General features: G+C 39.7%; 1 protein-coding gene across 1 annotated transcript in view; it reads right to left on the bottom strand.

Annotated features, from left to right (window-relative positions):
- Positions 1-23,730, bottom strand: part of ADAMTSL1 (ADAMTS like 1) — a 213,624-nt gene that overhangs the window by 93,891 nt on the left and 96,003 nt on the right. Inside the window, exons 10-13 of the mRNA XM_059833532.1 lie at positions 14,790-14,840; positions 10,597-10,801; positions 9,177-9,324; positions 5,113-5,197 (exon numbers count right to left, since the gene is read on the bottom strand). Coding sequence (XP_059689515.1) covers positions 5,113-5,197; positions 9,177-9,324; positions 10,597-10,801; positions 14,790-14,840 — 489 coding nt within the window. The remainder of the gene's footprint in view (positions 1-5,112; positions 5,198-9,176; positions 9,325-10,596; positions 10,802-14,789; positions 14,841-23,730) is intronic.

Below are 23,730 nucleotides of genomic sequence, written 5' to 3'. Positions count from 1 at the left end.
TTTAAATAAGCCCTCCACCACCCATAAAACCCATCTCATTACAAATAGACAAACCCATGCTTTTTTAATCATGACTGCTGCTCTTTCTGACTCTGGCTGTCATGCTGTGCTGCTGTAATGAGCTCCAGTGAAAGAGGTCAGACATAAAGATACCGTGGCTTCTACCTCAGATAACATATTTCTAAGGCCTGGTGAATGGTCACTTCAGAGATGGACAGCAATAGCAGAGCAGTATGTACAACACAGCACAGCAAGGACTTCTCACTTTAAACCTTTCTCTTAACAAAGATTACAATACTTTCTTACCAACCTAGAGAATTTCATAGTAGTTCTGTCACCAATTAATATTTAATTGACTCCATCTAGGGGTGCAGCAGGTCAGACAACACATACATAACTATCCCCTCTAGCCTCCAAGTGGCTGAACTGGTTATGATTAATTCTTTGAGCAGCAAAACTGATGAAGACTGATTTAACACGGGTTTATATTTGAAGGCTGAGTGCCCAAGTGGATTCTCTGGTATCTCTTAAGGACTGAACTGCTTTAGAAACTTTTCCTTCAACTGAGGAATTGTAGGGTGTCAGTTTTATACCTAGCCATTTAGTCCAGTGAAACATGTGGAAAATACTACCACTGAATTTCCTGGTGAATATCTACCAAATTTGACAGGGGTAAAATCCTCTGTGATAACTTTATACTTCTGTCAAATTCAGTTAATAGGAATAAATTCAGACATTACTGAGAGAAGAGGAAAGCAACTGACAGATAGACATATACAGACAAAATTAAACTGTAAGACTTGCTTCCTTTAGAAATTCCTAAGGAAATAAATAATGGAAGGCACTACAGGCAGATGGAATAAAAATGAGGCATCTGCTGCTTTGGCAGTACATGTTAGAGAATGATCACAAATTACAGGTGGAAGGACAGTGTAAAAAAATGTGTAACTTTATAACTCATAGTATGCAATTTCATAACAAAAATTGTATTCAATAGAAAGTCACAAAAGTCACAAGACAGCAATATAGAGATTCACAAATATGAGAACTCAACGCATAGCAGAAACCTGTTGAAAATTTTCGGCTTTAGATTTTAAACTTCCAATCAAAAATAAACTTTGAGAAGGACAATAAAGTTTCTTATAGATGGGGTTTGCTTTCTCTGCCTGAAGAATGATAAGGAAGAAAGGGTGACAGTGGTAGGGGAAGAATGGTCTGCTGGCTACAGAGAATGATCCTGTCTGTGGAGCAGAATGGGGGCAGTGACTTGGTAGCATAAGAAAGCTTGGGAAGAGCCTCAGATGAAGTGTAGGAAAAGAATGAGTCCTTACCGATATCTGTCCAAGTTCAGTCATGGAATTGGTAATTATTGCACCAATACAGAGTGAACAGGAAAATCACATAAGCATAGCTTGCCAGAAGAAACTTCCATTACTCCAACTTCAAGCAAATACGCTCATGAACACAGAAAGCTGCCTTTTCAGCACCTGGCTTACCGTGCCACTGGAGGCCTTCTGCTGTTCCTCCTGCTCTACAGCTGCTCCCCTTCCTTTCCATGCTGCCTCTCCTCTGCCCATCGTTCCCTCCCTGCTAAGTGGAGGAGCGGGGTCTCAAAGAAAGCCCGTCCTGGCTGCCCAGCTCAACTCCCACCCTCAAACTCAGCCAGCTCCGCTCTACGGAATCAGAGAAAAGAAATGGCTTCCTCAGAGGCGGGGAAGCAAGCAATTAAGTTTGATTTTTACAACCCCTGGTATGTTTTCTGAACATATTTACAGGAAAGTAACACACCACAACATGCTTAGGTCTAAGACAGTAAGAAATTGATGGTCATGTTCTAGTTACTCAAACTCACAGTCAGCAAAATAGCCGGCCACATCACATGCTGCCTTACACCAGCTAGTGCTTGATACAACACTGAAAAACTCTTAACTGTTCTGACCCGCGAATTAGCATGCACCTACCATCCGGACTGTTCATTTATCAGCCGAAGTATGTGGATGATATCCTGACATCTGCCAGCATGGTAGGCCATGGAGTATTAATTACATTGTGTCTCTGCATAGCTGCAGAAACACAGGCCAAAAGGTGATTGTCACGTAATACATCTTGCTTTTCAACTAGATGGTGTATTTGAAGTCTGAATCAGGACAAGTGATGCTATAAAACTGGCATAAAAGTTGATTGTTGATTGTATCTTGGTGAGCTCTGAATGTTTTGTCTCCTTTTTTATGTCATTATATACAGTTTTTCAATCTAATAACCAGGACCTAAAATGAGTAGCTGTTTAAAGTTAGACATTAATGAAAAGCACTATTAATAGTGAGGCACCCAAACCAATTTTATGTGGAAGTTCACCGCTCCAGGTCACCGTCAACAGATCAGATATTCTGAAACAATATGCAGATGGCTGTTACAGTTTACAGACAGGGATTGCATGGATGGCCCTTGCAGCACAAGTTTTCTAAGTTTTTATTTGGTCTTTCTGTCTCATGCCTTATCACTAAAAATCATTCCAAACTAAACACAAGGCATGGATATCTCCAAGCTTTGGGAAAGTTTGCATAAAGACCCAGACTTTCTGCCCTTTATTTTAGCTGTTAGTCAACTCATATAAAAATCTATACTTGAATATAATTTAATGTTATGTTGATTTCTCATCACCTAAAATAAAGATTATACATTCTGCCAGAGTTGTGCTTTGCAGGGAGATTAAAAAAAGTACAAAATGTCACCCCATAGCAGAGTGAACATAGTCTGGACTGTGCCCCACTGCATCACTGGTATCACTGAAGTGTTGCATGAGATGGGGTAAAAAGATTAGGATGTCTTTGCAGAACAAGGCCTTTATTGCAGCAGAACAGTGAAACTATAAAGTAAGGAGGTCTCATAGATGCACTTAAAACATTTTAAATTTCTTAAACTCCTTTCCTTTTATAGCTCTCAAGGTCTGTTTTAATATAACAAGTAATATAACCATAAAGTTTTCCAGAGTATTTTATTAAAATACACATCATGATAACCAAAAGCCTTTTCATCTTTTCCTGCAGGTTATGCCTATGCTCTACAAATCCCTTCTTGTTAATATTTAAAGCCACATATACTCATATATGTATTACTACACTCTTTTTCTACAGTACTGTCAACATTGTTCACAAAATTTATATAAAAAATTTCTTAGTTTAACAAATTGTTCCAGATATGACTACATATCAGTATGATTCTTTTTGATAATCTTGCTGACAATACATCTTTTTTTAATGTATGCTTCCAGGGTTTATTCACAGTTTGATAAATGTACATTTAGCTAAGTGGTTTAATATAGTCACAAGAAAAGTCACAAGAAAATAAATTGCACTTTACAAATGAAAAATGAGTACGTTCACAAATATTGAATTTTCTATACTTTGATGCTGAATGAATCAATCTACAAAGGCTATGAAACTCTGGAAACAGTTAAACATAGACACGCAATAGCTGCTACTAATATATGCATACACATACGAATATATGCTTTTGTATATGTGTGTATAAATGTGTGTGTGTATACATGTATGTGTGTATACGTATGTATTTATGTATATACATGGCAGCTTGATTAAAATAATTTTTATTTTGAGGGATTTATTGTATATGTCTCTAGCTCTATTTCAATGTTCCAGTTTCAAATTACTTCAGTTGAGATTAACCATACCAAAATTGCATAGCAAACAATGGTTTTTAGTCTAATACACAGCTGCAGTTGCAATAAAAAATGCCATGTGCTCAACCATGAGGAAATGGATACTGGTTAAAGCTGTGTACAGAAGTTACAATTATAGCATGCATTTATCACAGTTCCAGAATTAAAAATCCAAACCATAATCATAACAGTATTTTTAATTTCTCAGCCTCATTGCTAAAGTTTATATGGTACACCAGTTTTACTGCAGCTTCCTTTTGATTGCAATTTTATTGGGCTAAGGAAGTTTAATTATCCATAAATGACAATAAAAATCAATTCTGAATGAAATTCTGAGGTTTTTTTTAAACCACTTAATTTTTCTAACTTTTTCTCCAGTCCTGCTATTAATGAAATGGAGCACATGCAGAAAATGCTGGACTGTATTTTCAATAGCACTGTGTGAAGAACCTGGCTACACCAGGTCAGATTCATAGAGTCAGATTTTCTTACTGATATATTAAAAAGGCAGATATCAACCCTAAGTGGAAGTGTTCTTTTCCAGCTTTTTACTGTAATATTTTTTCCTTCAGCATTACCTTTAACAATTTTATGCCCTCCACCTCTTTCTAACTTAATGGTGATGTTTTCACAAAACAGAATACAAACGAATAGGAAAAGAAAAAACAAAAAAGTTACAGTTAAGGGCCACAATGAGTTAATTTTATGCATCTAGGAGGAAAATGTACAGTTTCCATCATTTCAGGCAGCCCTAATGCAAGGGAACTGTCAGTGGATGTACGTAGGCCAACCTGCCACCCAAGACGGTCTGCAGCAGGAGGAAGAGCAACTAACAGGGTACAAGGTGCTGACTGAGATCCATCTTGCAAAGGTAGCTCGGCAAAGATCATGAGGTGGCTAGAAAAGCAGGGAGGGGAAAATCCCTGAAATGATGAGATAAGTGATGATAAGGCAATCCAAACCACAGGGCTGAGGTTTCTAGTTTCTTTTCTGCTAAAGTTAATTCATTTTATTTGCTGCTACTACACTCCTCCTGGGGGAAGAGATGAGGGGGAATCACCACTGTATTTTACCTCTTACTACACAGGGGTGTTGTGAGAATAAATAAAGGTGCTAAGCTGTGGAGATACAGTAGTAGTGGGGAACATATAACTATGTAGGTAGACAGACTCTCACTCTAATATTATTGTAAATGACCTTAAATAAAACATGTATATATTTGTTCAAATTAAATCTGCATTTGCCCTCTTGAATTCTGTCTCTTCATACCTAAGTGTGACACAGCCTTAAGCCCACTGATTTCCACAAGGTTGGGTTTAGCCTTTACACTCTAATGAAAGCCAAATACAATTTCAAGAGACTGTGTTAGTTCAGCGTAAGCCCCAGATCTCCACATCATGAGAACATATTGTATGCAAATTTTTAAGACTTACGATGGTTCTTCAGACACTACTGCTCCTTCCTCCAGCTCTTGAGCCTGCTTATACCATGGCAACTTTGCTTCCACAGGAAGTTTCTCTACGGAACAAACACAAGCATGTGAAAATAGGAAGTATGCAGTAACACTGCTACATGTGCCAGCCTCCCCTCTCTCGCTGAGCATGCCTGTGATGCACTTGTGCCTTCATCCACATGGAGGCTGAGCACAAAGAAGAAAGACAGAAAGGAGAGTGGGAGAGAAACTCCTTCGTCACCTGGACTTTAACGCTTACAAGGTTGTATGGCCAGATAGTTCACTGTTGCAGCTAGAAGGGCTATGGTGTTCTAAAGCCATAAAGGCAAATTAAGTCACTTTTCAGACTATGCAACTGGGCGATGCCAAAGTAGGCACTTTGGAAAGTATTTTTTGGAGGGAGTCTTGCAAGTGTAACAGGCTTCCATTGGCACTGCAAAGGCAAAATACATAAAATCCTTGTTTACCCTTAAATTTTAGAACTTCAGAAGACACATTAAGCTCATTTTTGATAGATGACAAAAAGGAAGAAAACCCTGATTTGATAAGTGTTACCACAGAAAAACAGAGAAACCGTAATAAAATGGCTCAGCTATACTTTTCAACTTTAAGTTTATCAGTTCATCAGCTATGTGGATTTAAAAAAATGAGCTTGATACTTTTTCTGTCATTTCTGATGGAAAACAGTAGAGCTGCTTCTCTTCCCCTCCAGGATGTGTGTGCAGTGTAATGAGCTGCTCTGCTCTGCGGAGCACGGGGCCACGCCGCTTTGCGAGCCAAACTCCACTTTCGTGCGGTGTCAAACTGGAGTATTTGAGCTGAAGGCGGTGGAGCTGTTTTAGCTCTACAGGGGTATAAAGCAAGAGCAAATTTGGCACTGTAATTTGAGAAGGAGCTCTGCATTTCAACAAAATGTTCTGGGCTAGGATCAGGGGAAAAAACACAAATAGAATGGAGTGACACTCAGACCTCTGAGGAGAACCAGGGCCAGATCTATTTGCCACTCACAAATCACCTAAGCCTTTTGGGTTTATATGATGCATGGATTTGTACTTGCCGATGGGAGCAGATTAATGTCATTCAGAATAGTTGGGAATTTTCTGTGACGCCGGTGTGCATAACAGTGAACCTTTCACATATGCACACAAAATTTCCCATCTGTCAGCTGTATGATAGAGGAACAACAACTTACAACTTGATTTCACAGCTACTGCAACTTTAGTCAAGCAAGTTTCCTTGAAGCAAATTATTAACTGAGGAAAAAAGAGACAGTAATAGAGTTACTATGCCTCTCTCTTAGAAATAGCTTGCCAAGCTCTTACTCTAACATATTTATTAGTGCCGTTTAAGGATGAGTATTTGCCAGCACAGCTCTTAGTTTAATCTATATTTTACCGCATTTGTTATCCTAAATACATAGGAGATATTTCTATTTATATGTTCTGCAGCCTGTTTTATGGGTTTTGGAAAGCCAGATCTTACTTCTGTGCTTCTTTGCTTGGACACAAGTGCTTGTAAAAAGCAAAAGCTCTTGTGTACCATTGCCTGTTGTGTGACTTTTTCAAGAACTTTTTTAGGGGTGTAGTTAATTATCACCTACACTGTAAAATGAGTTAGAGAATTAGAAATGTTGATGTTGTACAGTGTGCTTTGACAAAAAAAAAATTAATAAAAAGCACTCCTAACATAAGCTAAGGAGGAATTTTTACCTTTGGAGACTAAAGTAAAATCTCTCCTTTTATAAAACAGTTCCAGTAAAAACACCTAAATCCTATATTGTATAGAAAGATGTATTAGATGAATACACCTTCTCTATTGAAACTGAGGATTGTTACTTAATCCAGGGATATCCTATTTTCTCCCATTATTGGTGCAAGATAAAATGCTTCAGTGGTTGAATAAACTAAAATGAAATAAATTACATTAGCTATTTGCATTCTATTTCTGTTTAGCACAGTGTGTTAAAAGAAGAGGGAATTCCACATTTTTTGTCTTGCTGCATCAGTCAACTAGGAATATTGTTTTTCTGCTTTATGTTAATCCAGCTCCAGAAGGAAAAAGCAGGCTAAGACTAAAACATTCAACAGAGGAGAGGTATTTTGCTATCAGAACTGCTCTAAATTTCTAACTCTAGATTTGTGAAATATAAAGGACAAGTTTCCAGCACATAAATAGAATAATTTGGATTGGAAGAGAGCTCTGAATATCATCCGGTCCAACTCTCTTCTGATATCACAATTCAGCCTTCAGGTACAAGGGTCTTCAAACATTACCATTTGCATTATGGAGGGAGAATGTGAGAGTGTTGAGGAACCAAGATGAGGAGTAAAATTAAACCTAAGCAAAACAGTATGCTTTGCATAGGACTTTCCATCCCATGGGAAAAACGGAAGAAAGAAACAACTGCCTACAATCAGAAATCAATCACGTATGTTCTGTAAAGGACAGCATAAGAGTTTATGCAGGGTAAAGACGCCACTCTGTTGCAAGGGTGGGCTTCCAGCAAACAGCAATTTACTTTGTTCCCAGACAAGTCCCATTGGAAGAGACTTCTTGACACATGCAGGGAAGCAAAGCTTTCCTAGCTGGTCTTGCACCCTTCTCAGGTTCCCTAGGCAGAAGTCAGTTGTGGGTGGTTTGCAATACCTGATTTTTTTGGTGTCTTACTGCATTTTGCTTACACTGTATGCTGCAGGCAGACAGGATCTTGCTTTACCTGTACGCCGAACACCATAAACAGATAAAGCCCCACAAAAGCAATTGACTGACTGAGCCCAAACACATCTCCCTGTGAGTCTCAGGGTCATGCTAATACAGTCACAGGGCCTTTTTTTTTCATCTTGGAGGGTGGACGGAGTAAGCTTATGTTGGCCAGCAAAGTACAGTGCAAATGTACCCATTGCTCCCCAGAGGCCCTGTGTCCGGGTTTCACCACTTTGATGTCTGACAGACTCAGTGAACTCTCATGGTCCAGATAAACTGGAATCTTAAAACTTGGCAAGTGTGCCCATCATTGGCCACTGAGTGCAGAAATTAAAATTCCAAATTTCACTGTTCCATCTTGGATCAGCAAGAGGTCACGGGTCACTCTTATTTCACACGCCTTCATAACAAATGTTCATAATATGTATCAGGATGGCAATTTTTTTTTTAAAAGGAATTGATTTCTTCTTATGGTGCGGTTTAAGCCTCCAGTTTAGGGAAATTAAGTTCACTCGCATTGCTGTAGCCCAGAAGTTTCCCTAAGTTAGTCAGCATACAGACACAGAGGTTGTACCGATAGAGCTGTATACATGCACAAACACATGCCTGCTCATGTATCTATGGAAATGGTCAGATACCCGTGTCTGCTGCACCTGGCCACTGCCCATTAATTCAATCCAGTCTCCAGGATTTTTCTAACATTCCCACCCTGTAAGAACCTCCAAACAGCTGCAGAAATATTTTCTCCTTCTCTCAACAAAATGTGGGGGATTTACCCCAGTATTACTCTCTGTCTGAGGCCCAAGTCAAGAAACATTTCTATACAAATTGTGAGTACTCCTTGCTACAAGATGTTTCAAGCCTAACAGTCTAACAAATTTTGCAGCCTTGCTAGTAAGAGGAATTTCATGTTGGGATACACAATGCTTGCTTCTGACCTATTTCAAGCTCCAAGTTATGAACAGGCAATCTAAAATTATGGTTACATTTATCTACCATAAATGTTATTTATTTATTTAGTTTCTTTTAAAATACAGGGAAATTTAGCCCAGATACAATCAGTGAGGTCAAACCTGCTTACACTATAGTCAAATTTACATTTATATTGCTTGGTCTGCTTGATCACAAATTAACAATGAAAACCCCAGAGCTTGTAAGAAAGAGGACGGGGCCAGCATTCACTCCAAGCTGCTAGCAGGCAGATTGGAATAGGAATGGCAGGCCTTAAAGGTGCAAATTCACAACTCAGTGCAGGTGGAAACAGTGCTACCAGCAACAAAACAAAACTGCTCAACATGGAAGAGCTCTGACAAATTTATGAGAATTCTTCCGCCTTATTACCTTTGGGTTTGTAGCAAGGAGTGGGTACAATGCACTCTTCTTTTATGTGTGGCTTTGTTTTAGGACTACAGCCTCCTGTATGCAGCCCCCTGTGATCAATGCAAAGGACCACACGGTATCTGAGTCCTTGTCCACAGGTCACAGTGCACTGAGGAAAAAAAAGGAAAAAAAAGAGGTGTGTGTGATATGTCACAGGAGTGACAAATAAAAGGGGAATATGCAATAGAAGTATGTGCACATCAGAGAGCAAAACACGGTGCAGAAACACCCAAGCCTGAACATAAATTATTCGTAACATTTGGTAGTTATGGATAAGGTATAAAAGTGACAGAATTTTTTGCCTTTTTGCTCTGCTCATTTACTTGGTTTGGCCATTTTGCCGCTGGATTTCTCTTGCAGTGTCACTCTCTCAGCATTGGCTACTTGGCTTGTGGCCATCTGTCCCATATTGGATATGTTCAGTAACACCCTGTCAGTTTCATCAGGAGCCACTCTGCTTTGCTTGGACAAAGTACTGGGGCTTATGGGTTAACAGGGGTGACACTCAGCTATTTTGGAACATGGCACCAAACAGAATGGGAAACTATTTGGGCTTTCTTCCCTCAGACACTTTCTTAAGTCTTTTTTCATTTATTTTTTGTAAGGTACATCAATTTCCCCCTTGTACAGATTGTTTCAGAAATGGTTGCACAGGAGAGGATCAAAACTACCAACTAGTGGGGAGGGCTATAGATACTACCAATATTACTTTGCTCTTGGATAGCCGCTTTTATGTGGAAATCACTAAACACTTTGCAATCAGTCAAGAGCACCTCACCTGTGAGTGAGCTAGCTTAGCTTCTAAAACCCATTTTACTTGTTGAGAAACTGGGGTGATGAGAAACTACATTCAAGATTCAGTCTTTATGTACAAAATCAAAGTACTTTTCTACTTTTGTAGAAGGACATTTCAAAGATATTTACTTTGATACAGAAGGAAAGGTGAGTCAGGAACAGACAACCACAAGCATCAAAGATCAGGGTCATTTATGGCTTTATGTATTTCTGGAAATTTCTCAGCAATTCATGATATTCAATTTATGGGTGAAAAGTTGTAATAAAGATACATCACTGTGTGCTCACTCATTTTGTTCTGTGCATTTAGTTTATGTTCCCAGTCTGTTATTAGTAGAAGGTGACTAATTAACATTACAGATCTGATTTATTTTTCCATCATTGTCCTTAATCATGTTAATCTTATTGATACATTATTCCTGAGTATTTACTTTGCAGTTACACAAATAACATAATTTAAAATAGAGGTCATGGTAATAAAGAGAGAAAGTAGTGAATGTTCCTACTTCCACAAGCTCACTAAACTATAATTTAAGATATATTCCTAGTGCGGTAAATACAAAACCAGCAAAGCTAAGCTGATTACCGGAGACCATTCCTGAGCAAGCCACTTTGGGCAGTCAAATATATTGCAAGGCTGGACAACAGGCATCTTTGGAGTATACATGCACTTCCATTCTTCCACAGGGCTGATATGACCCTGAATGTCTTCTTCCACACATGAGATGCTGCGGCTTTGAATGCCCCCTCCACAGGATGAGGAACAGGCAGTCCAGGGTGTACTTTCCCATCTGGGGAAAAAAACCAAACCAAAACAGAGAGGCATCAGGAAAAGGAACCCCTGCTGCCCCACGCCCACCCTCACCCCCCAAATGCATAAACTGCTATCTGCAGGAGGGATTTTTTTCTGACTGTTAGTAAAAGTTAATCAGATATATATATTTTCATAAATGGCCAAAACAGCAAAGCGCACTCATGGCTGCTGTCTTTAAGTCACAGATTAGTAATATGAAATCTCCTCTCTCCCACTAACCCAGTGACTACTACCACAGAAACTCTAATACTTTTAACTTATTTCCTTTTATTTAATTGATGGGATTATCATATCTTCGCAATTTGTAATGTTCCAAGGAATCTTTCTCACAAATCACTGGAAGCTCAGTGTGCTCTGAAGCTGATGCTCCTTTTGCAAAAACATACAATGAAAGAGCAGTGTTTCTTTCCAGAGAAACAACCAAGTTGAGGAAAAAAAAGAAGAAAGGAGGAAATTACCAAAGAGAAGATGTGACTGTGCTGATAGGATACATGGCCTCTGATGGATAAACCACATGGGCCTTGTTTCCTTACAGTTGAGGCAGGGAGAGGAACTGAGAAACCATCTTTCCTCAAGTGCCATTTGAGAATGTAATGGCAAATCCACAGAAAAATGTGTATGTTCTGAAAAGCTATGCATACTTATGAGAATAATCCTTTTTTCACACTGATGCATATACAATAATGTATGTATTGCTTTATATGTGTACCTGTCTGCCCATATAAAATACTCTAGTATTTCCTCTCTTACATTCAAGCCATTGTCACAGAGAGGATCTGGAACTGTTGTCATGATCCAGTGTGGTTATTCCTGTATAATCCTGTGCATGTCTAATGGTATAAAAGTGTGCGTGTTCCATCTACCTGGAAACATTTCACAATTTTTTTTTCCCCCCAAAAGCAAATGTGGTTTTGGTAAGGAAGAAATAACATTTGAAACAATGATTTTGGTTGTAAGTTTTCGTTTTTTGACTTAAAAAAATTAGGGTTTGCAGAAAAACCCCCACCCGTTTCTTCTTTCAAGCAAGAAGGAAAAAAGGTGAAAGGTGAGGATTTTTTTCTCCCACTTAAAACAAAGGGACTATTTTTATTAAGTAACAAGTACAGGATCACCAAGATTGTTAAGCAATATGAAAAATATTTATCTTTCCCTCTGATTTTTTATCATATCAACCCATCTTTTTCTCATCAGCTCCAGTATATGTAAGCAGTACCCATACTTGGCTACTGGCTGAAAGTGCCATAAAACTCAATGTGAAATGGCTTATGGTAATAGCTGTTTATGAATAGTAATGTCACTGATTAATTCTATGACTTATCACTAAGAAGTGGTGAAACAATGTTTACACCATGCCATATGCATCATGATGTACTTAGCATAAGACACATACGTCATGAACAGGTAATTTTAGCAACATTTTTAGTTCAAATGTGTTACCTGTGGCTCTGCTGAACAAGTTTCCCAGCATAGAGCTAAGGTTTCTCACTATCAAATCTAAATGAAGAGGCCTCAAACTGAAACTCATGAACAACAGAAACTGCTGTAGCCAGCCTGAGCCAGCTTTTCCCAGGCATAAAAGCAACGTGGCACCAGGGAATTCCACAGAGTCTTTGGGACAAGTTTCCAGATGCCTTAGGCAACCTTAACAATACCAAGCAGCTTAAAATTAGGCAAGCAGTTTGGTCCTCAGGTTTTGTATGAATGTAAGATAGGAATGTGAAGTTTCTCTGTTGCACAGCTCTTAAGGCAGGCGTCACAGCTTCTTTCGAGGTACAAAGTGTGCAAGATTGACTGAGAATTTGTGAAAGGAATTGGTGGTGCATTAAAAGTACCCATGATATCCACTGAACCATACCTCTCCCTCTTTGTGATAAAATTCAAGGCTGAGCGATTGCAGTAGGGAAATCTTGCAAAGATGCTTTCCCAGATTCACTTTCCAATTCTCCTGGAGTGCCTGTTGCTGTCATGTGTCCCTGGTATTAGGTCCCAGTCTCAGACAGGTAATGCAATCAGGGCCTCCCTGGTTTGGTTGAGGTTTTTTTGGTTTGGGGTTTTTTTTGCCTAAACTCTGCAGTTTCAGAGAAAAGACAACTTTATCACCTTGACTTTGTCCTGTCTCATGCCAGTCTCGTGGTCTATTCAGTTTCTGTTGCCTTTGCGGTTTGGAGAAGAGACATGTGGCTGTGTCTTCCCTCTCAGGGCGAGGGAGGAAGACCTGAGCCCTGTTTGTGCGTTCATAGATGCACATGTAGGAGTGAGGGAGAGGGAGAAGTGGGGCAGCAGCAGCGAAACAGCAGAGGGAAAAAGAGGGGCAGAGGTCCCTGACAGCGGTTGCAGCCTCAGCAATTGGTGGTGGGGGTTCAAGAAGAAGAGTGTGGCTGGGAAAGTGGATGTAAAGGGATTGTTATGGGGTGAGACCACAGTCCAGAACAGCTTGAGAAACAGTCTCAGCCTTTTGCTCATTTTTAAGGGAATGATTTATTTTTTTTTTTTTGCTGTCAGTGTTACTGAAAGCCAAATGCCTCAGGGAATTTTGATCCTCTATTTTGGATTTTCTTCAGCAGTAAAAAGGCCCCTGCCTAGCTGCCAGGTCAGGATGCTTTTTCCTTAAATACAGTCCCTCCACTGTTACGTAATGCTGTATCATTCTCTGATACAAAATTGTTCTCTGTTTTTTGTCAATGTACATACCCTTTGTACACAATTGAAATAAAACCTGTTTTATTCAAACCTCGAGTGTTAAACCCTGTATTAATATTCTAGCTTCTATATTCCTAACTAACAGAGTTTTAATTTTTGCAGTTAGGAGGTATGTATGTGGGCTTTTTTAAAATAAAGAACAGATAAAAGTGTTTTCCAGAAAAAATTAATTAGGTGCAGGGATATATTTATAAATATCTCTCACAAACATTTGGTGATAATGACTTAGCTAGGAAGAGAAAAGCCTAATCCAAATGACACAGATCATTGATAAAGTAAGCTGCAAGTAAGCTGCTCTCCTTGTCTTCTCACCCAGTTTGGGGTGGGTCCATGATTTGGCTGGCAACTCTGTGAACACCAATGCACTGCACTTGCACACTGATGCTGAAAGGTCTCTGCATTAGGCCTCATCACGGTTTGAGGGAGGTTGTTTCCTCACCAGGATGAGACTAACAAGTTGCCTAGGGAGTTCTTTCTGTAATTTCATACTCCATGACACAATAAGTTAATGAAGAAGGAAACACAACACAATACTATTGCATGTCCAGGCAGCATTTCAAAACCAAAAGGTTATTATCCTTCAGCTATGAAACATTTTTATCAGCACCAGTCTTATTCACTGATTTAAGAATAATTACTAATGTGATTATATCCATGAGACTCTCAGGTCTTACATTAAAGACATTTTAATTGTGAGATAATTAATAATACATATCATGCCTTGATCCTATTCCTGCCCCGATCTCTGATTTCTTAGAAAAGCCAATGGATTAATGCCCCTGGGGAAGGCATTTACACGGGTTTGCAGGATGAGAACACAAAACTAATACTGTCTAAACCGAAAATTTCACAATTTATAAGCGTGCAAGAAGTAGCACCGCCAGAGAGAGGGAAAGTTTGATGGTTCATTACAAAGCCACAGGTTATAGTCCTGTTTAGAGATGAATAAAGGGAAGAAAAAGGAAAGGTGTGAGAGAAAAGGGGAGGTGGGGGTGGGGGGTGAGGAAAGAGAGAAAGTAAGGGGCCACACACTTAATAATTATGCGTTGCTGCTTCAGCTAGAATATCATTTCAGTTCTGCATCAACAGAATTTATAATAACATGTTAGCACTTAACATCTCTAGGTTAATCTGCAGGAGTTCAGAGCAAGAGAAAAGCAGCATCTGTTAACTTAGTTTGAGAGTAAAGCAGAAATGCAGAGAAGAGAAAAAAAAGAAGTAAATGTATTTGTTAATTCTACCATCTGGTTGACTGTTTTACGTACCGAGGAAGGGGATGGTAGAGGTCATAGGGCATGATCTGCTTGTATCCATCACTGTTAGGAACAATAATGCCAACCCTCTGAGTAGAAGGTACACATAATAAAATAAATACTAAATGATTTCATTATACAACTTTTTTTTACACAATATTACAAAAAAACTCCAAACAAACAAGGTATTTTACTTAAGTTGCTATCACATTTAAAACAAAACTTATGCTCCCATCCTGCTGTTTCTGAGTCATTTAAAGAATAAACCACCAATTACTACTTTATTCTTATGAATATATTACAGTTTGACTAAGAAGTAATCCATTACCACAAGTGATACAAATAAGTTGTCCAAATATTATTTAATTTGAGGTTACTATCTGCCATTAAAAAAGATATGTCTACACTTCATACTTTCTTGCAGTTGGATCCAAAGTCTCTGAAGGCAACAGGGCAACTTCTATCTCCTTCAGAGACCTCTAGATCAAACCCTTTTTTAAACTATTATGTGGTTGTTTCTGCCCTTCGGATAAAACATCTGCTTTTACAGGGGCCGGGATTAGAAATTTGGGGAATTCCAGTGCAAGAATTCAAATCTGCAATTCTTGTCTCTCCACCTTGAATCAGTGCAATTTCATCCATCTTCAGAAGCTGCCTCTTTATTTGAGTTTTTCTGGAAGAAAGAAGGAGCTGGAGAGGAGTCATGTCAGGTTGGTTTTTTGTTTGTTTGTTTTTGGTGTTGTCCTGAATTGTTGGCTTGGTTTGCTATAGTGTTATTGGTATAATATCTAAATAATGTAACATCTAAAGGTTATAGGAGTCAATAGTGTAGATCAAAATTAGTAATTATCTGAACAATTATCATGCCAGTTATGTATGAGATGGATGTCACTTGACTTGTTGGCAGCTACAGGGTCTCACTGAATTGCTAGGCGGGAATTTCGTCTTTTGTCTGTACTTTTTACAGATTCTGACTCTGAGTAACTCCACCCATGTTGTCTCCCAATCATCAGGCATATCTACCAATGTCAAATTGCATGTCCAGAGCACCTGATCTATCAGTTTCATCAAAGCCACTGTGCTACAGGGGTGGGCAGAACCATCAACCAGTGAATGCCAGTTGCATTAAAATAAAAAGTGTGTCCGTACCCAAGTTATGGAGAGAGAAAACTGACTGGAAAGAATGAACATGGTTTTTGAGAGCCTTATACAGATGAGAGGTGCTAGGTATACTGCTATGGCTTTCTGCAAGGGTGAAGGAGCAAAGGAGGGGGAAAGGAGAAAGTAATCTCCATCCTCAGCACAGTTCACTGGAAAGAGGCTTTAAGCATTCAAAGGAGTCTTGTCATGCTAAAGCTAAAGGGGTCTGTTCTCCTTTCAGCCACAGGGTTTTTATGTGCATAATGTATCCTCGATAGGAGAATGGATCCCATTGTGTTGTCACAGCGAGGAGTCAGTGCCAGGTCAGCATGGAGGAATTTTCCAGCTAAAGCTCAGGAAGGCGCTGGAGCCCTGGGAGTGTATGATGGGGACTAGACAGCTCGTTCATTAGCAGTCTCTGCAGTTACAGGAGCTCTCTGCATGAGTGTGCATATTTGCATCTTCAGAGAGCTGCCTGTCTCCACAAAAATCTAAACATCTAAAAGAGGCAATTCTGGCACTGAAAAACTTTGGAAAAGACAAATGGGTCATTTAGAGCATGGCCAATGAACAAGTCTTTTCAGACTTAGCTTGATGGGTAAACGCCTGGAGAAGTTTGAGAAATTGTGTACTAGTATTTTAAGAAGATGGAAGGGGACTTTTTCTGAGGGTTTTTTTTTTTTGCTTATGCTTTTGGAAATCTCTGTTTTCCTGACTCTTCTACCACTGCTGCTGAAGTTCCACTTTGAAGGCTTTTGCACTTTCCAGCTTGCTAAGGAGCAGTTGGAAAAAAGATTAATATACTAAGTTCAGAAATGAAATAATTATACTATAAAAGCATCTACTGCCTAAGAAAGAAACAGATTTCTAAACTTTTCTCACTTATTGCGGTGAGAAATGTTTTCCTTCTAATAAACATGATCTGTAGGTCTACATGCATTAGAATGCATAATATCCAAGGCCTTTCCAATGGAAATAACCATACCACATCCAAACACTGTTATGAAGATTAAATAACATTTACAAAGCACTAGATTAATATTGTCATTGGAAAGGTTTGACCCTCAAAGAATTTTGCATACATAAAGTACATTTCTGTAAATGGTATAGAGCTCCACAGAATTACTGACACTGTCCTCATGCATATGTGAGGGGCTGCCAAAGGCTGTTATTCTGTTACTGCAAGATAATGATCCCCAGCAACATAAGTCCCATGGACACAGTGAGGAAAAAGACCCCCATAATAATACACAATGGCTTAATTTATGACTTTAAAAATTGGCTTGAAGATACAACAGAACAGCAGATGGTCATTGTACCATTAACTGCAACTGCATCTTTCCTAGCTAGTCTTGTGTGGTTATTTTGTGTGTTCCACAAAAAAACCCAAGTCTAAATGAACTATTTAAGAAACATCTTAGAGATTACTTTGGTGAATCCTGTACTTTTTGACTGGACAAAGTGGTTTAAATTCCATTAATATATCAGTCCACCATACTCCTATAAAAAGATGGAAGAGATCTAGTTTATGGGCTTTGCTCACTGTACATTAGACAGACAATGCAAAGGGGATGGTGTGCTAAATGAACAGAGCAAATAATAATTCCTCCACTACACTGAGATTTCTGGCTGATGTGGGAGTAGCTAACAGGACTCATTCACGCAACACCTAGAGCAAACCTGCTTTGGCAGAAGCAGGAGCATGGAGCAAATTGTTCTGAAGATCTGTTGTGTCTCATATGTCTGAAATCTCCCATGCCTTTCAGACCAACAAGTTGTGTCATATACTCTGCAGATTGCTTTGTTTTCCTCCTGAGTGCTGGCAGCTTCAGCACCGTTGCTCTTCCAAAGCATGTGTCCAGCTGGAGTGGGAAACGCGCATGCCAGAGGTGGGTGTGCTGCACCCAGGTCTGCCAGCTCTGCAAACGTTCAGCTTTCCCCTGGGATGGGTGCCTGCAGCCACGTTCCTTGAAAATCATGTGTGGCATCATCTTCCCCGGTATCTCCTTTTCCTCCTTAAGCTACCCCCCTTACCAATGGCAGGTGCAAATGCCTTTCTCCTGTAGCTCCCTGATGACTCTCTCTCTGACAAGGTGCCAGCCCTTCCTGCCTCCCTCTTCTGCACGCCCACCACGCTTGGGTCGGGCATCTGCTGAGCTGAGCAGGGGTACGGCAAGTAGCTGGGAGCTGGGAGAAGAGCCAGCAGAGAGAAACAGCATCTCCTCCCAGGATGCCTCAGGGTGGTGTGACCCTGCATGGGGATGATGTGCGGAGGCTGGGAGTGGGTAGAGGTGCCTGCCACTCCTGCGCTGGTGTTCCTGCATCCTGCCGTGCCAGTGCCCAGCCTCTGCAGGACACTTGCATGCTTCTGGCTCACAGCCTTCACTTCTGCTGTGGGCTCTGTTTTCCTGGGGGTTTCCTACCAGCAGTGCTGCAGCTGCAGGGCTGCACGCACTCCCAGGTGGCTGCAGCTGTTACACTTCTTTCCTGATGGGGTCTCGCACAGTGAAGATTTAGGCCTTCGGTGAAATCTGTCGGACTTGAGAGTAAATGATCTGCATGGCAGGGACTATGCCATCTAAGCAATGATCCGAAGTATGTCCAAGATGTTAATAGCAATTGGCAAATAAAAAGTTGAATCAGCTTAAGTTGGCTGTGGGCAGCTAATTCATTAAACGAAAGGAAACACCTGGAAGACCTGAAAAAGTTCACCGCAAAAGCCAAGAGTTTAGCATCCAAGCCAGCATCTCCCCGAGAGCCATGATTATCACTGGACAGACGACAGGCTTATGAAAAAGTCTCCAGTTTAACACTACAAATCCTGACACTAAGGCAGTGTGTGATACTGCACTCTCGCCTCAGTGCTCTGTGAGGATGCCACAGTGTGACATTATCACCTTGTGTTATAAGATGCTTTCTGCCCTGAGAAACAGGTGTTGAGGCCCTCAAATAGACTGTATCTGTTAATGTTTCCCATGTGTTACTCTGTAAAACTATCAGTATTTCCATTCAGAGCTGGGGTAGATGACATCTGCAGTAACATCACAGATAGAGGCAACATCGGCTTTTGAATGCTTACTTTTGCAGGTAGAGAATATCGTAATTCTCAGTTACGCTACCAGTATGAGTTACATTTCTGGTTTTTGAACCATCATGCTTAATCCTGAGATATAGATAGTATTGTGATCATCATATCACATTACACCCTGTCAGTGTGGAACTTGAAGAACTACAATGTGTTTTGTATTTATATATCTTTTTATATGGTCTTAATACTTTATGTACTGGTAAAAGCCAATGTTCCCTGCCTAAAAATTTTTAAATGGAATGCCAGTGGATACTTAAATAACCTACTTAAAAATGCAAGGGACTGCCAAGGAAGCTACCTTTCTGTGTCAACCTCCAGAAAAATCTCATACTTTAGACAGCATGTCTGTTCAGCACAACAGTATCTCACCTTTATAATAAATGACTTGTTCATGGTGTACGGGTTTCAAGTTCTAAGAAACATATGGTTTACTTATCATTGCCATAGACTGCTAAAAATAATCTCTTTACAGGGCTTGAAATGGGCGTCATCATTCAGAAGCAACAGAAGTACCTTCTTCCTGTAGCATGACTGTAATGCTTCTAAAAATCTTCTCCATTTTTATTCAGTTTAAAATTTTATGGTGGCTTGGATAAGCAGTGTTTGATACAAAGATGGAAATTTGTCACTACTAAATTTGCCACTACTAAACGTTAACAACTGAATATCCTGTGAAAATCTGTAAGTGACCATCTTACCACTTGCTGCCATTTTGGTGTCTTCTAGGACTTAAATAGACTACATTTCCCATAACTTCACCTTGGGCAGACAGATATCTGTATTTGATGCTCTCAGCAGTACAAGAACAACTTTCCCACCTTAGAGTTTGTTGTCTGATGCACCCTGACAGCTCCTTTCTGCCTTTCTTTCTGTCTTCCTTTAATATGAACTATCTCCTTAGAGCTGAATTTGCTCTGCTATTCACATTTTTTAACACTTCAACGAATGCTTCCTGTCCCACCCTCCCTGCCTGTTCTGACAAAATAATTTTCTAGCTTCATTTAAATGCCTTTTACCCTGCCCAAAAATTCAAGGTTTTGTCTACTTGTCTTCAGAAGAAAATTGCCTCTGTAGGCATTAGGAGTATCTGCAGCTCACCTTTATCCTGCTCTTGAACTAAGGTGACCCTGGTTATGACTACCAGAACATTGCCACTGCTATCTACTCCTTCTCCATCTACAACTCCTGTATCTGGAGGCATATGTACTACCATTTCTATGTGAATGTATCGTTATTTCCAATTCAGCCTTCCTGAAAACTTCTCCCCTTTTTTTCATGCATAATGCATCACTTCAGCTCATTTTTGCAGCAACTGGGTAGTTCCTCAGCAAATTCTGAACTGTTCAAAAATCAGCATCCATAAATACAGAGTTGGAATGACTAATGTTGACTGTGCTCTCTCATTTGCAGGCAACATACTTTTTGCTAATACCAGTGTCACTTTTCCAGCACATGCAACTTCAACCATGCTGGCAGAGAAGGCTTGTTCTCCCTTCTGCTTTGTTGGCTAAAATCTTCATGTCTCATCTTCCCCTGGAATGGCTATCTCTTGCTGTCTTTAGGATCATTCATATGCATATGATTGGCTGTGGAAATTGAGACCAGACCCAGCAATCAGAGGCAACCAAGGTTCAGAGAGCACTGCAAGGCAGAAACGCTTTCTCAAACCCCCTGTAACAAATTAAGAACTTAAGTGAAAATGTGAATCCACAGAAATGACCATTTGCCTGAGGCAGAGATCAGGAAAGGGCATTGTCATGATGGCTGTCCCACATCCATGCAAAAAGCTGGGACGTTGTCAAAAAGCCCAGTATCTGCAGTAACTATGGGATGTTTTATGTGAAAGAGTATTCAAAACAAAGTTTAAATCTATCATATGTCCCAGAAGAGGGCAATAACAATAAATGAGTCGTGTCTCAGACCCCTCTCATCACTGCAGATCTATGGCTGCTACTGTGTAAATCGGGAATTGCAGCCTGTCTTTTCAGAAAACATACCACCCCTCCGGTTTTGTTCAGGAAGAATATAGTGAACATGAGAACACTGCACTGCTGTGATACTTGCTTTATAATTGCTATCTAATATAATACCTTTAGGGAAGCTGATAACAAGCAAAAAAGTATCTGTTTGGCAATTTCCTGCTTCAACCAATTTGTGATGGAATGAGGAGACCTCTGTTACTGATTAAGAGGATACTCTATGTTGCCCTTTTAATCGTTCATATTTACTCATGACTACCTCCTTTGCTTTTGAAGGAAATACATTAACGTTATCATGCACGTGTCTTGTACTGTTGCCCAGGAAACTGTATACACTTTCACACCACCAAGTATATTGGGGACTTCTCACTACTTGGGGTTACTCTGAATGGTCATAATATCCTAGCAGTCTTTTGTGTGCTTTTACTTGTACTTAATTTCTCTTGTTAGATTAACTAAAAATTAACAATTAAAAAGTACAATTTTATTTAAATTTAAGTTTCTATTTGCTGATGCTTGCCTCCACCCCCACCCCGTATGGATAGTTAAGTGAGAATGCCAAAAGAAAAACTTTGATGATTAGGAAGAAGAGTTTGCAATTTTGCAGGAGGACTCCATAAACTGTGGATATTTGAGAATTCCTTCAGGTCTTTGAGTGTTGGAAGTCTTGCCTGAAGTAGAGATTTCCCCCCAAACTTCTCACAGGTACTAACCTTTTTTCTGGTGGCAGGCTTACAGAGAATGCTCTAGGCAAATTCCAGGATTTTTGCCTGTGCAGATCAGACTGGCATTATAGGCAAAGTAGTACAAAGAAGCCCCCATGTTAGAGGCTTGCTAATATGAAATCTTTAAGACAGTTGCTGCATGAAGTTACAATCTTTCCTGAAGGTGCCTTTAGAAATCTTTATACACCATTGAAATTTCCTGCTAAAAGCACCAGTAGAACTTTCGTGACTCAGAAAAGCCCACATTAACATGTAGCAGAGATAGGCAAAAAATAAAGGAGATATTGGTAAAAATGCAAAACAGTGGATCTGGGAATGCCACTTAAAAGCTGAAAATGAAATCTAGAAGCAGCACTGATGTGGCTCCAGAGAGTACCCTGGTAAGTAGGTGAATGATGAGCGGGGTAAAAGCCTTTTTCATATTTGTAAAAACTACTTTTTTGGAGGAATGCCTTTGAATTATGAAAGAAATGGTATCTTCAGCTTATAGCACCTCAGAGGTGTCCTAGGTAAGTATTTAGCACACCCAGTTAAGTCAAATCTAAACCGACCTTTTCTCAAAGCATAAAAAAATTCCATTCACCTTTCATTAGAGGATACCAGACAGGAGGATACTGATGATAGCTAAAAACCCTCCCCTAAACCCTCCAGTCTGTGACCTTTTGGATAGTTAAAAGATTTGCAATTAATGAAATATGTGAAATTTTAATGCTGGATTTTGCCACATAGAAGGGGAGTGGCCTAGATTGAACTGGGCGCTATTTACATCAGTAGACATTATATGTATATTTGCCAGTCAAGTACAGACTGTTATAAAATCTTAATGGACTGTAAATAAACACATCTTTTCTTTCTGTCTTTCTAAGGCAGGAGCTGGATCCCAAAGAGGGTTGATGAGAGAGGTTGGATAGGGCATTGATAGTATGTAGGGATGAAAAGGGACTCAGTGTCATAACATGTCATCTATCCTGTAAGACACTAATTACTAGTCTTACTTAGGTGGATGGGCCACCTTTACTTAGCCTGGAAAAGGAACATGTATAAATTATATATGTTTGATAAATAGCCTTCTACACACTGCTTCTCCTCTGAGTATCTGAGAAACCGGGTTTGCAGAATTAAAAGTTGATTCATTTTCCATGTTCATTCAGTCTAAGCTTTTTTGCTACTCATAATGCCAGGAATACTGCCAATTATTGCCATAATAAGCACAAAAAATAAATAAAACATTTGTATGCACTAAGCCTAAAGAGGCAGCTATTTGCAGGCCCACATGATACTTGTGGTAGTCATTTAAACTTTTCTTTCAGCCTGCCCTTTGCTGAAAATTTTAATGTAAGCTCTCCTACAGTAACCCCTCTCAGTTGCTTTATTCAGTGCTACTGTGGTCTTCCATGATTATTTTCTGTGGCATTCATTGCCACACCATAGGAACAGTCAGCAACCACTAATCAGCTATGCCTCACTGGAACTGGGTTTGCCAGGAAAAATCAACATCGTCGTTTTATACTGGTGGAGCAGAGCAGCTCCCACACAGCAAAGACACTGCAGAGCCAAGACACCCTCCTCGTTCATGCTCGTTCATGCTCCTGACCCAGCTGTTCTGTTTCACCTACCCTCTTCCTGACCGTAAGAAAGCAATGGGATTCCAGAAGTTACCACAGAATTACTCTGGTTTTCTGTCTGGGTTGTTGATTCTTGAATTCTTCACAAAGGCACTTTTGAAAATAATAATTTGCAATTTGGCATTCCATGAGGATGTTTCCAAAAAGCCAATTCCTCTCTGTTACTGCCTGTACCCTGGGACAGCGTAGCTGTACTTCTAAATGACTCTCCCTCCCCTCCGGGTCTTTATATCAACAACTTTGCCTTGTTATGTCTTATATAAAACAAAAATTGCTTCCTGACATCTGCCCAGCTGTTATTTTTTTTCTCTCTTTCCTCCCATGTACCATGCAGTCGTCTGTCTTACCATTTGAGAATATATATAATTTAAAATTACCAGGAAAAGTATGGAAAAT

The sequence above is a fragment of the Gavia stellata genome, chromosome Z, assembly GCF_030936135.1.
Source record: "Gavia stellata isolate bGavSte3 chromosome Z, bGavSte3.hap2, whole genome shotgun sequence".
In the NCBI taxonomy this organism is placed as follows: domain Eukaryota; kingdom Metazoa; phylum Chordata; class Aves; order Gaviiformes; family Gaviidae; genus Gavia; species Gavia stellata.
Note: the sequence above shows the minus strand (reverse complement) of the source record. Positions and strands in the feature narration are given on the sequence as shown.